The following is a 13534-nucleotide window of genomic DNA, read 5'->3' as shown; positions in this document are numbered from 1 at the left end:
TTTTGAGACTCCCTAGGAGAAAGGATAGCAAATACCTCAGATATGTGGGTTAAGAGCAACTGGCATACACATGCTGAATAGATTTTAAGAGATATTGAAGGGCTAATGAATAGATCACTACAGAGCTAGATGAACAGGGGCAACCATCAAGATAATTTGAACTCATGCTCCTCTGCTAATATGTTCTACCTCAAGTGAGTGCGTTTTTTTTTTTTTTTTTTTAATGAAGGCAGTTTAGCTAAATGCTGCCCCATTCAGTCTCTATTTACCTTGTTGGGGCAGAAAACACCAGTAACTGCAGTGCAACTGAGAGGATCTGTCTTGTTGTGGACGCCGCCTTGGTTCTAGGACTGAAAATGAAATGAATAAACAGACTCATACCATAAGGTCTTTTTTGGCTTTCCATCAGAGAAGGCAGAAACTTCCAAGGAATTTGGGAACTCGGGATTTCAAGTATTAACTGCACCTGTTTGTAAGTGAGAAACGTGCACCGTTCCACAAGGAACTGATATCAAAAGACCTGTGGGAGGCAAGTAGAGAGGAAGGTTATTTCAGGGTCAGGCAAAGACCAAAACAAAAAGAGGTTTGCTTTTTTATTTTATTTTACTTTTTATTACAGAAAGATTTTTTTTAACAGAAGATGGGAGATAGATGTTTAAAGAGAGTGGTCAGAAGTCTGTCCTAATTCACAGGAAATCACTTTCTAAGGGGAAAAATGAAAACTTTTTTTATTTCTTTGATTTTGAATCAAAAAGCAAAAAGTGGGAAAAAATAGTAAAAACTCTCACCATTTAAACATGCAAATAAAATCTATTTTATTTTCAAATTTGTAAGTGTAGTGGGGTAGGCAAAGGGCTTGGGCCAAATTTGTTGCTGAGGGAACTCCAGTGAGGTGAACAGAACTGAAGCAACCTGATCTGCAGGGAGCCAGGCAGGTCGGACTTTGCAGCCAGTTGCAAGCTTGTGAATCTGAGGTAATGAATTCTGAGGCCAACTGACAGTTGTCTGTCCTTTGAGTTATGCCTGAGATGGATTTGGCTCACCTGAATTCAAGTTATTCCTATGTGACGGTGGGAATTTCTTCCTGCATGCCTTGTCTACTGAAGAAAAAGGGATAAGAAGTCTCCTCATCACATCTCTGGTTCTACTGAGCATCATCAGATACTTGGAGTTTTTTTATTCTCAAAGGAGGTCATATGCAAAATCCTGTCTGTATCCATCACACCAATTTCTCCCTCTCCAAGACCATCTTTGCCCTTTCTAGGAAGGAGCCAAGGCTGAAAACAATCAAACGAAAGCAAAACTGGGTACATTCGACATAGAGTTGACGTTAAAAGTTTAACATTGGGTGTTAATGACATGCACGGCTACAAACAAGCCATGGGTAAACTGCCCGTTGTACTCAAAGCCACCCATTCTGCCAGTGCCATTTGATGCACAGTATAAAGGCTTTAACCGTCCTCTCAGACTAGTTTTACAATAGTGCAACTCCACTTCCTCCGTGATGGTTGCTCCTGATTTAACAGAGCACAATAGAAATGTAGCTATGGTCTAAAGAAATTGCTCTGAGAGCCTACCGCATTTGCAAAGAGAATGGCAGCCTTTCTTTAGCTGTCTGGAGGGATATACTTCTCTGCTAAGCTCTACAGAGCGATTTGGGAAGCCCCTCCAGGCAGCTTACCATAACTTTAGAGTTCTATAGGGCCGTTCCTATGGGTGAAATGCTTCTGAAGTGCCAATGGCTTCGAGAAGCAATTGTGTTAAGTCTGACCCTTCCTCTGATCTTGTCTCTCTTCTGGCAGGTGTCCACGTCCTGAGCTGCAGGAACAATCCCCTGATTATCCCCGTGATCCATGACCTCAGTCACCCTTTTTATCACACCCGGGCTGTCCTCATTAGCTTCAGCTCCCAGTTTGTGGCCATCTCCGGGGTGGCCCTGCGTTCCTTCCACAACTTCGACCCCATCACCATCAGCAGCTGCCAGCGAGGCCAGACCTACAGCCCGGCGGAGCAGAGGTGAGCCTGTCAGCCCGCTTCCTCCTCGCCTCGCCGCGCGCCGCCCCCAGCCCCGGCAGGCCCAAGCGAGAGGTTAAAAGGAGCCAGGAGGGGCAAGGCAGCTGAACCCTGCTGACCCTTTTGTGTTGCTGGAGAAAAAAACGGCAGTGTTCTCACTGATCAGGATGGATGGGACATTTAACCCGTATAGGATACTGTTAGTGAATTATTTCCTCTTCCTTTCTCCTCCCTCCTTTATCCCAAGCTTGGAATTGGGGCCAGTTAACTCTACATGCATTCCCCAGGAAGGCCTCATTTTAGCCGCTCGCACTTCGTCCTCGAGCTAAACTGCTTTGTGCTGTTAAACGGCTGCAGGGACCTCCCACAGAAACGGGAGCACAGGGACAAAGTGGTTCTTGTGCCCCAGCAGGGCCACGTTCTGCAAGGCGCTCAGCCCACAGCGGTGGGTGCTCAGCACCAGCGTTCGTGTCAAGTTTTATGGCTGGGCAAAGTCTCTCAGTACCCCAAAGGATCTGGCTCATGCTCTGAAAAGCTCTGTGGGACCCCCCAGGATGAAAGGTTTATGGCTACCGTTTTATTCTTGTTGTTATTACAGACACATCAATAGATCACCACCAAGCCCTCTCAGTCGCTGCTTTACAGCATCCCACAGAGACTGTGACCTTTCACGGCCTCTGGTGCAGCAGCTTCAGGGATCCTTTCAGCAAGGCATTGAAAAGAAGTGGGGAGAATTTAGCAAAACCCCTCAAAGAATCACTTTTCTCTGAGAATTCAAAGTTGTGAGCAAGCATCAAACTATAGCAACAGCAAAAGTAAAGCAAGCTGCTTTTCCTAGCAAGCCTCTGCTCAGCCTCTTAAGCAGACTGTCAGGTTTTTCATAATGTTCTGGCTTGTTTTTAGGACCTGCTTTTATTCCAAGAAGGGGGGAGGGTGAGAAGGGGGATAACGGAAAAAAACAGAAAAAGAAAAAAAGAGTATATCTATAGCTAAATCAATCCAGTCAGTGTGTTCTGACCTAGATTCAAGGCGTCTGATCATTCTGTGCAATAGGTTGTATAAATTCAGAGGCCCAAAGACAGCAAGATCAAGTTTCAGATGAGAAGTGTAGTTGTGGAAGTTTGGCCAAATCCCAACACAGAGACAGAAAAAGAGCAAGAAAGACCCACTGGAAGGAGATAGTAAGAAGCAACAGGGTACTTGAGAAGGCTGAGACGCAGGACCACATTCCTCTATCTAAAGTTTTCAGTAGGAACTGAACCATTTGTTCACTTACGAAATTAGAAGTGCTCTGTGTTTAGAAAGTTATTTCCTTAATAAAAAATGCTTTCCCCTTAGGCAAAGCTTCAGTGAGCCTCTGCAGCGAACTAACCTTTAGAAATTTCTTGGAGAAGAATCACCCATCATTTGCTTCTTTCTTCTTCTTCTGATTTTTTGTTTGTTAGTTTGTTTCCCTTTGTTCTCATAATTCACTGACCCGTCTCAGCCCCTGGGTCTCCAAAACTTCACTCAAAGCCTTGCTTCTTCAAAGCAGTGACATTTTAAAACGTTCAGGTTATAGTGTTGGATTGAACGTAAAGCTTCCAACATCAATCAAAGAACTAGAAACTCTCTGATATAAAGCACCGATGCAAAGCAAATTGAAATCAGTATTTTTTTTTCATTGACTGCATAGGGGAAAAATTCCAATCTGCCTTCTGATGGGATCATTTAGGGTGGCCATATATGCTTTCCTCCAGAGACAAGAAACTCCATGCAGTTCAGTTGTCCATCATGTAGAGAAGATGTGCGTTAAGAAAGACAAATATCAAAGCATCGAGGAACAGGCAAACACAAAATCGCTTTGCTGTTACCTTTGCTGTTTTTGCTTCGTTAGTTTACCCAGTCCAGAATGAATATGGAAAGAAGGCTTTGTTTGCTTGTTTTTAATTTATTCATAAGCAGGGCAGCAGCTGGATATGGGTCTTCTGCTGTGAGAGCTGCCTAGCACACTCAGTGCATGTTAGGGCTGATCTGTCCCCAGTCATTTGAAGCCACCTCCTTCCCTTCTGCCTCCCAGACTCATGTTGTCCCTATCAGACCCTTTTTCAGCACTAGGGATCCTCAGTGCTCATGCTTCCCTGCTCTCCTTTCCTTGATGGTTGTTGCATCTGCATGATATGGTCATGTACTTGATCATTTTTTAAAATAACTTTGCTTCCTATGTATAAGCATCAACTTCACCGCTTTCATTTTTCTTAGATAAATATGGATATTTTTGCCTTCTTTTTGGCTTCTCTCTAAAGAGATATTATTTCCCTCTTTTCAAGGAGAATTATTTTGGTTGGAGAGGATTTATAGCCACATACAGGCACTTCTAGGCTAGGGTGCAGATTTTAAATATGTGAAAGAAAAGAAATATATTGTCCCTTAAATGTTAACACAGCTCTTATTTTGAGGGTGAATGGATCTCTCCAAGGGGTTGGTGACAACTTAATAACTGAAAATAAAACATATACTCACTCTTCTTTCTTAAAATGTGTGTGAGAGATAAGGCTTAAAAGAAAAAATGGAGCTTAACTGTGAAAGTCCCATTGAACTTTATAGAATCTTGTTCTCAGTCATCTTTATTTCTTTTAAAAAATCCATTCCATCATTCTGAAGACATTTATAGAGCGTTTAAAAAATATTCTGTACTTTCCAGTTGTATTTTTCCAGTTGTTTTTTTTCTGCTGCAGCTGACCACAAGCTTCTTTTTATTTTTTCCGCAAAAGTTTACCTCACTGTTGGAGATGTGCTGTAAAAATGACATGCTTTATTTTCACGTTGCATCCTTAAAACCAATGTAATGGCCCAGTTAACTCTCCTCTTGCACTAATTTCACACCTATATAGCTCGGGTTATTGCCATTTTATTATTTCCTGTTCAGCTTTGTGAGTGGCAGAGTGAAACTGGATGCACAGGAGCAAGTTCCCACACTTGGTTGCATGAGTGCTATGAGAACACGGCTCGCTGGGGCTATCTTTGATGGTGGTTCCTCAGAAATTAGGGTTTTGTCCTTTTTGCCATGTAGGGAACATCACCTTGGGGGTCTCCCATCCCCATCAAGGTAGTGTAGGGAAGCACTGCTTTTCCCCAGGGACAGTCCCCTGCTTGCTCACAAGACCTGCCACCTCCTGCCTTCCTGCTGTTGTCATCTGCTTCTCTCCTAGTGACTGCACTCAAGAGGCATTTCCACCTAGGTAGACATCTCACTTCATCTGCCAGATTTCTGCATTTCATGACAGTTTCCAACTTTATGATTCTCCAGTAACTCCCTGTTTGCAATGAAAACGAGCCTTACCTCCCTTGGTGTAGGATTTTCCTACCTGCAGCTCTCCAACATCCGTGTTCCACCTTTGCTTGTTATACAGCTGGCATGGATCTTAGCGCTTTCTAGTTAGTACAGTGAAAATATTTTGCTTTACCTGGTCCTATTAAATCTTGGCTCGTTGATGTGAACACACTGTTACAGCTGCAAAATGGCTTCTGCAGGGCAAATTTTGTGTTTTCCTCTTCCATGTAGCAATGTAAGTGTGTACATCTGTGTGTTTTACAGCTGTTGTTGAGCAGCATTATAGGCAAAAAATACCTCCACATGGTTAATGTGCCTCGGTTTTCTGAGTTCAGCTCCCAGGTTCTGAGGAGGGAACCTATGTTACATCCAAGCACAGTTCAAAACCCTTGCACCCACAGTTCCTTGTAGCAAAATGCACCACCTGGCATAGCTGAGCACTGCTCAACAGCACACCTGGCCTCCACAGAGGGAGTTCCTCTGAGATTACCTCTTTTGGTGGCCCTACACAAGCCTCAGAGAAAAGTAGCTCGCCCAGTCCTTTTTTTTTTTCATTGTTTTAACTCCCTCCTGATACCAGCTTCTTGAAAAGAAATTATGAAGATAAATCTTTAGCAGTGTAACAAATGCAATGACCCTTTATAATCTTCTTTTTTTTTTTTTTTTTTATAAGGCAAAAAGTTTTCTCATAGCTTATTTTTTTTTTTAGTTATTTAATACAGCTTTTTCTTAACTGATTCAGCCACCGTTTCCCTGACCGTTTCGCCTGCCCTGCATTCTGTCATTAAGCACAATCTCTGTCAGCTTGCTTCTGGTGAAATTAATGAATTTCTCACAGAACTGTTAATCATAGAAGCTTTGGTCTGTGACATGTGTTATAATTCAGTGGGTTTTTAACCTTCGCCCCATTTTGGTAATTGGCAAATGGCATCATTTGGCTTTTATTAAACTGGAACGCGATGTGTTTTCTTTGTTTGCCTCAACACATTCTCGCAGGGAGACCCGCCAGGCTGCACGGAGGCACACAGGCATTGCTTAGCCCCCGGAAGGGTGCACAGAGGCTTTGAACGCTTTATCGGCTCAATCCGGACCCCCCTGGATGGGATATCTTGCACAACAGGATGCACCCCTGGGAGCACAGGGCAATTCCCTGTCGGGAGCCGTTTCCCTTGCAGTGGTGGGGCTGGAGCAGAGGACGTGCGCTAGCTCAGCCTTTCCTTCCCCGTGAGTTACCTGGGGCTGTGTTGGGTATTTTCAGTATATCTTCCGTGCCCATCTGCATTCCTGCCCCACCAGTTTGCGTTAGCGCTTCACTGCGATTGCTGTCCAAGACAGGTCTAGCAGCACTGAAGTTAAATCGCTGAAGGGAGCATAGGTAAGAGCTACTCTTTTGATCACTCCCATGGACAACGTGAAGGCAAAAACGTATAAAGAAAGGTCACAATCTGTCATCTTGTGGTCCAGCTGGTACAGATTGACCTATCCCCATTCAGTCCAAAGGATTCAGGTATATGTTCTCTGAATTTCTTGTCACTACAAAAAAAGCAGTACAATTTAGCTGAAAACCAAACACAAGTAAATTCATTGATAAATTTGTAGTTCATACCTCTCTTTAGCTTCTGAAGCTACAAGAAGGAATATAACTAGAAACCTTTTCTTTTCAAAGTGGTGCATATACATTTGCATTAAGAAGAGATAACCTGCTTTTGCCTTTTGAAAGATCTCTGCAGACAGAGCAGAAGCCAATTCCACCATAAGGATAAATTTATTAGAAATCATGACAGAAGGTTGTAGGTATGTGGTTTATATGAAGGGTGGCATAGAATCAAAATTAAGCGTACTTCAGTCTAGGCTGGCCTGGACTGTGGAAAATGAAGTTTTTCCTATATAAAATAGATACTGGTTGAGCTCATACAAGTGTATACTGTATGTTTCTAATATCACATCTACATATACATGTGGCAGAGCTGTTGCAAAGAAAACAAATAATTAGGGCACTGTGTTAAGATGAGTTCTTGGAAAAGTGTTTGACTACAGAGTTAAGGAAAAAACATTTGGCTTGCTGTAAGCTTTTCAAAGGAGGAAGTACTCATTTGTTTTTATGTCAGGAAGGAAGAGTTCCACTTAATTGTCATAATTTTCTATAAACATTTTAAAATACAAATATTTCTGGGATTGTGTCTCCAGGACCCTTTAGCAAAGCCCTCAGCTATGTGCTTACATCCCCCTGTAGTCAAATCTGTCAATGGGACTTAACCATACTTTTGAAGTTAAGCACACATTTGAGTGCCTTACTGAATTGGGGCCAATATTGGCACAGAGAAGTAAAGATTTAGAGGCTAATGACTGAGCTCCTTTAGATTAGGGTTGGGCAAAATGGATTTAAATAAAGTAAGAACTGACTCAGAACTTTAGCCTATATATGAAATTAACTCAGCTCGAGGTTTTTTTAAATCATCAGAATAGTCTGCCTTAATCTATATTTTTAACATGTTGCAGGCATTGGAACATGTGCGAGAAATTCACTGCTTCTTGCACTTGGCTTTATGTGCTTTAGGAAATCATACTTTTCTAGTGCAAGGAATTAGAATAGGAACAGGTGGATCCTGAGGCAGAGGTAGCAATGTGAAGAATATTAAGTATTATCCCAGACACCAATACTAGATCTTTATATATAGATAAATCAGTAAGTCATTAGAGTGGTCCCTGCATCCCTCACATAGGGTTGGTCCAGATCAGTTAGCACTCTTGCAAGGAGTTCCCAGGTGAAGTTTGAGGGTTAGGATAGACTATGGTTGGCTTGAAATAGGCAGTTTTGCTGATGTCACCCAATTTTGAATGATAAGAAAGCTCAAGCTGCTCCGTGCCAGGGAGCAACATAAGTTAAAGTAGAAATAATTTCATTCTCAGATATTCTATATTGTTTCTTCCCCAAGAAATGCATCATTTCTGGAACATGTGATGATTAACCACTGTTAAATAGCAGGTCCCGTGCAAGAGCTTCTGTAACCCACAATTCTGCAACATGGATGTGATGGGTTCTTTGTCTAAATTTCCTACTTGGAGATATTCATTTCTCCTTCTTAATTCTGCAGTTGCAGAACTCAATTCAGGATCATGACTTCAAAATTCTTTGGGATTTACGGCTGACAGTAGCTGATACCAAATTGGAACCAGTAGCTAGAGAACCAGAAATATTTAAATTGGAAACATTTGGTGGCAGTGGCTGTTTTTTTTACAAAAAGTGAATGGTTGTATTGTTTGTCACTGAAGTCATTCATATAGAGTTACAGACAGAGCGAGCTGCCCAGATGATCTGCTAACCAAGGCATAATCTGGAGCCTGGAGGGGGTGGCTAAAAATGTTCCCTGGCCATTTACTAAGACCACAAGGGGACTTGTAAACAGAAAGAAGAACATCACAATAAGTGTTTCTTAATGCCTTTGTCTGTGGCGTTTCAGTTCTGTAGGACTTTTAAGCTCAGGCTTTCTCATCTGGTGTCCTGATCTGAACTCAAGAAGCCGGATCCTTTTCTCCTTTACATTGATAGAACTGAAGGGCAGCACCCCTTAACTGCAGTGAAGTTGCTCCAGATTTCCATCTGTGCAAATGAAAAAGGTTTTCTTAGTTTCATCCATTCCTCTGATGCCATTCAAGCCTGGATCCAGTGCCACATTGAAGTGTTGCACATAAGTTCACTCAAGATATTAAATAGGTCTTCTATTAGCTTATTTTTCTAACTTTTGCTCAAAAGGCGTTTCAGATTTTTCAAGAGTTTTGCAATGGGCAGTCAAGGTTCACAGTATGTGCTTCAGAGAATGGCTTGGCAATGGTGTAAACGTTCTTTCCTCTGTGAGTCAACTTGTCACTGAAGCCATGGCACAGAAGGAACTCACATTGAAGCCTCACCATCTCAAAAGCAGAGGGGAACAAAGTAAGAGCCTTCATGTGTAGGTGTACCTGGGGTATGTAGAGAGGGTTTGATGAAGTATCATATTCGTCATTCATGCTCTCTTGATGTCCAAGTTCAGACATTCTTACTAATGTTAACGTTTTTTCCTCTGTGAGTCAAGTTGTCACTGAAGCTGTGACACAGAGGAAACTCACACTGAGGCCTCACCGTCTCAGAAACACAGGGGAACAAAACAACAATTAGTCTTCCTGTGTAGCTGTACCTGGGGTATGTAGTGAGGGTTTGGTGGGGTTCCATGTTCATCCATTCATGGTCTTTAACATCCAAATTCAGACATTCTTACTAATGTTAACTGGCAATTTACTCAACTAGCCATGTCATGAAATAGCAAGCTTCACTCAAAAGAGTCACAGTATGTGAGGCTGGCATATGATAGCACAAAATCAGGGCTGTGGTTCACACCACTGGGTGGTTCATGTCGGTCATTTACAAGACTATTGCACATAGCCATTCTCCTCATCTCACTTACGTGCAAAAGAAGACCACATGGGCTTTGGGTTGGAGTGTCTACTTGAACTTCAGCCATTTCATCCACTATCTTACTAACTGATCAAAACTGAAATCAGTGGTAATTTAAATTTTCATGTCAGGCTGTGAACTGCAGTGACTGGAAAACAGACATGAAACCCTTAGTATGATATAAGCAGCCCCTCACAGTACAACATGGTGACTTCTTCTTGTGGCAGCTAATGCAAAAGGGAACCTGAGTTCTAGCATCAGCAGAAGGATAGGAAGCCATCCAGTCCTTCCCTCCACACCAGGAGCTGTGTGGATCATCCCTGGAAAAGGCTTGCCTATTCTGCAAGAATGGTGAGCATCGTTTTTCAGTTGTACTGCTGAGGAACAAGATGCTGTTTGTTGCACATGAGAATATGACTAGTTGGACAGTGTAGAGGTAGAATTCTGCCTTCTCAAGCCCATCAACAGTAATACTTTATGCAAGATAAAGACATGAGATCTGTCTTTTTGAACGCGGAGGTTGTTTATGGCCCATCGCACTCCGGAAAGGAGCTGCCAGTAGAAAACTAACCTGAAATTCCAGGCAGTGGGCACTTCCCATACAGGTTTGGGGCAGAGAAATGAGTTGTTGAGGTGCATAATGCAGTTTACTCTGATCTGTAGCTCAGTAGAGACATGTGCAGATGTGCTTCTCTATCAGTAATGTGAGGATAACAATACTGGCACAGATGTCTCACAGGCGTGTCATGAAAATTAATTAGCTAATGTCTGCACAGTAATTTGAACACAACAAAACACCATGTACATGCTAAGTCCTATACTTACTAAGGTGGATGGGTTTTCAGTGGCTGTTAACCCTTTTTTTGGGAGATGCAAATATCTTGTAGCCCACTTCAGAGTATGTGTATTGTTTCATTGCTTTTCCTTTTTATTATGAATTTTCGTGTCTCAGGTTCTTCCCTACCTACTCAGGTGATGAAGTAAGTGAAGATTTTCCCCCCTCAGAATGAATTTAACCATATTTAGCTTATTCCAACTTTCATCAGAGGCACATCACTTTGTAGGAAACTTTTCCCTAACCAAGCAAAACACTTTTTGCCTCTTTTAAGCCTGCACATACTTTAAGCCCCTCAGCATTTTCATTCCTCTTTAGCTGAGGGGACTGTCCCCATGCTTAGATGTTAACATGTGCCATAACATTTTGTTTGAATCAGACCATCAGAGATAGTAGTTTTGTATCACCCAGACATTTCTGTGCATCTGAAACTAAAATTTCTTGTTTCTTGCCTAGCTGTGTCCACTACTCTTGCGAAGCCACTGATTGCCAAAAGCTGGAGATTGAGAACGCGCTGCTGAACTGCAGCAGTGGTGGCTGGTACAACGGCGCCCAGTGCAACGTGAGCTGCCAGACAGGCTACACATTGCAAGTCCAGCGAGACGACGATCTCAGCAAGAGCCAGGTTTGTTCTGCTGTTTTCGTATGACCCACAAAAGAGAGAGGAGCAAACGGATATGGAGAAGTTAAACAACCTGCCTCACACATCTGAGCTTAGCCTTGTGGCAGTATGACATGCAAATATTTCTTCTAATCAGAACAGAAGTCATCTCACTTTTTAGGACAAGGTGCTAGCAATGAGCAAATCTCTAGTGTTTGCAAAATTTAGAAATTTTCAACACAAAAGATTTAAACATGTATTTAAGCCTTCTCTGACATGGCTGTCCTATTCAACCAACAGGATTTTTCGAGGTAGCCATGTTGTTGTTGTTGTTGTTGTTGTTGTTGTTGTTGTTGTTTTGCACAACCAGTTTCTGGGCAAAATTTCTCAAATTTATTCCTTGGGTTGGAGTTAACAAAGTCTTAACTCCTTTGCAGCAATTCAGTCCATCTGCTTCCAGCCACACTATGACATTATATAAAAAAAAAAAAGGTGTCAAAAAAGGAGAAAAAAACATCTAAACCTTTTCAGAGGCAGCCAAAGCACAAAAACCCACCCTAGTGGGTCAGGGGATGCTGACTGGTTTTCCTTGAGCTATGCAATAACACTGCAGTAACATAAATGTCCTGATGCAGAGAGGGGGTATTGTGGGGAGCTGCAGAGTTTTTTAAATGATAAAAAACCAACATGCTGCTGCTTTATCCCTGGGGCCAAGGCTGTGCGTGACGTGTCCCGGTGTTGGTGTGCTGCTGGGACCGGTGTGTGCAGGGTACGTGGCCCTGCCGTAGGGACCGGAGTGCAGCCACCCCAGCGCGTCACCGCTTGGACGCCGCTGGCTCCGGTGAGCGCGGCACGGTGGCGGTGGCCCCCACGTGCACCTCTGCGTGTGCTGCAGGGGCAGCCACGCATCTGGGGACGGCGCGGGGGCCGCTGGCACGCAGCCGCCCTCCGCAGCCCGTCTGTATTTGTGAAATACTGTGTTCTTCATAACCTCGCGGAGCGCGGAGACGGAGTGGTGGGGAATGAGTCAGCCCTTTCAACTCAATTACAAAACAAATACAGGACCCCACGAGCTGGGCCTCTTCCATCCTAATTGGCATCAGCACCAGAACCCTAGCTCCAGCTGAGCATTTCTACAGAACAGAAAACAAGTTCTCAAACAAGCCTGGATGACTGAACCAGGAAATAGTTGAAAGAGATCCGTACATTGAACGCACAAGATTCCAAGCTCAAATCAAACAGTCTAAGCATGTTCCACCAGCGCTGTGTTGTTTAAATGCTAAAAGTACCTTTTGGGGAGGCTCATCCAACTGTTACGTTGTGGTTTTGTTCTGAGGACCTTGGTTTCAAAGCCCTGATGAGATTCATATGACAAGAGTGGAGGATTTTAACACCCCTAGCTAACATACTCACTGCCTATTACAACACGCTTCCTCTCACCCTGATCTACTTTTGCACTTTATCATCTTTTTCCACCGATAAAAAATCTGAAGCTTATGGCTTTGTTTTCCTCCGTGCTGCTCAAATCAGTGAAGGAGTGAAGCGTGTACTTCACAATATCCCCATCAGCGAAGCATTTTAAACACATGCTTTAAAGTTCATGCATGTGCTTAGGAGATCTGCTGAATAGAAATGGACAGTTTCTTTCACTATCATCTTGTTTTATTTCTTTATGTCAGGTGTTCAAGCCAGAACTTGTGTAACTTGCATGCAAAAAATGAATTATCTGAGAAATGCTGGAATCCATGGTCTGGATTCCTTGTATTGTGTTGTACTGAATTGCATTGTGCTCCTTCCACAATTGCTTCCCAGCTTCAGTTCTTCTTCTGATCACAAACATTTGGTGATGAGGAGGACGCGTGGACTGTTAATCCACGTTCGGAGGAACTTCATGCTGTGACTGATGAACTTTGCACAAGGCTGTTTGTTGTTACACTGTTGCTATTCAGTTGGGTATTTTTCTTGATTGACTGATTTGAAGGACTTTTGAGCTATATTTTTCCCACTCAGCTGACAGTGTGGGGGCCTTTGCAAGAAGAAGGAAGCAAAGTAGCTTTGCACTTGCTGATATTTCATACTCTTGGGTACGAAGAAGACTGAGGTGAGGTGCAATGTCTCAGAGGGCAGACTGAAAGTCCGTGGCCTGTGACCACTGCAGGCTGATAAAGATGATTGACAGTCCCATGAACACACCCTAGTTTAGCATCTGAACCAAATTTTCTTCCACATTTTGATGAAAGGCTTAAAAAAAAAAAGAGTGAACAGAGATTTAAAGGGAAAAGTTTCAAAAGCACCTTCGAAATCTGGGAGCATAAGTCATATTTCAAATCAATCTTTTAC

General features: G+C 42.9%; 1 protein-coding gene across 1 annotated transcript in view; it reads left to right on the top strand.

Annotated features, from left to right (window-relative positions):
- PAPPA (pappalysin 1) overlaps positions 1-13534 on the top strand; it is a 177856-nt gene that overhangs the window by 125804 nt on the left and 38518 nt on the right. The window contains exons 13-14 of the mRNA XM_010212768.2: positions 1803-2016; positions 11050-11218. Coding sequence (XP_010211070.1) covers positions 1803-2016; positions 11050-11218 — 383 coding nt within the window. The remainder of the gene's footprint in view (positions 1-1802; positions 2017-11049; positions 11219-13534) is intronic.

This window comes from Tinamus guttatus, unplaced genomic scaffold, assembly GCF_059628265.1.
Source record: "Tinamus guttatus ecotype Peru unplaced genomic scaffold, ASM5962826v1 Tinamus_guttatus_pri_ptg000297l, whole genome shotgun sequence".
NCBI lineage: Eukaryota > Metazoa > Chordata > Aves > Tinamiformes > Tinamidae > Tinamus > Tinamus guttatus.
Note: the sequence above shows the minus strand (reverse complement) of the source record. Positions and strands in the feature narration are given on the sequence as shown.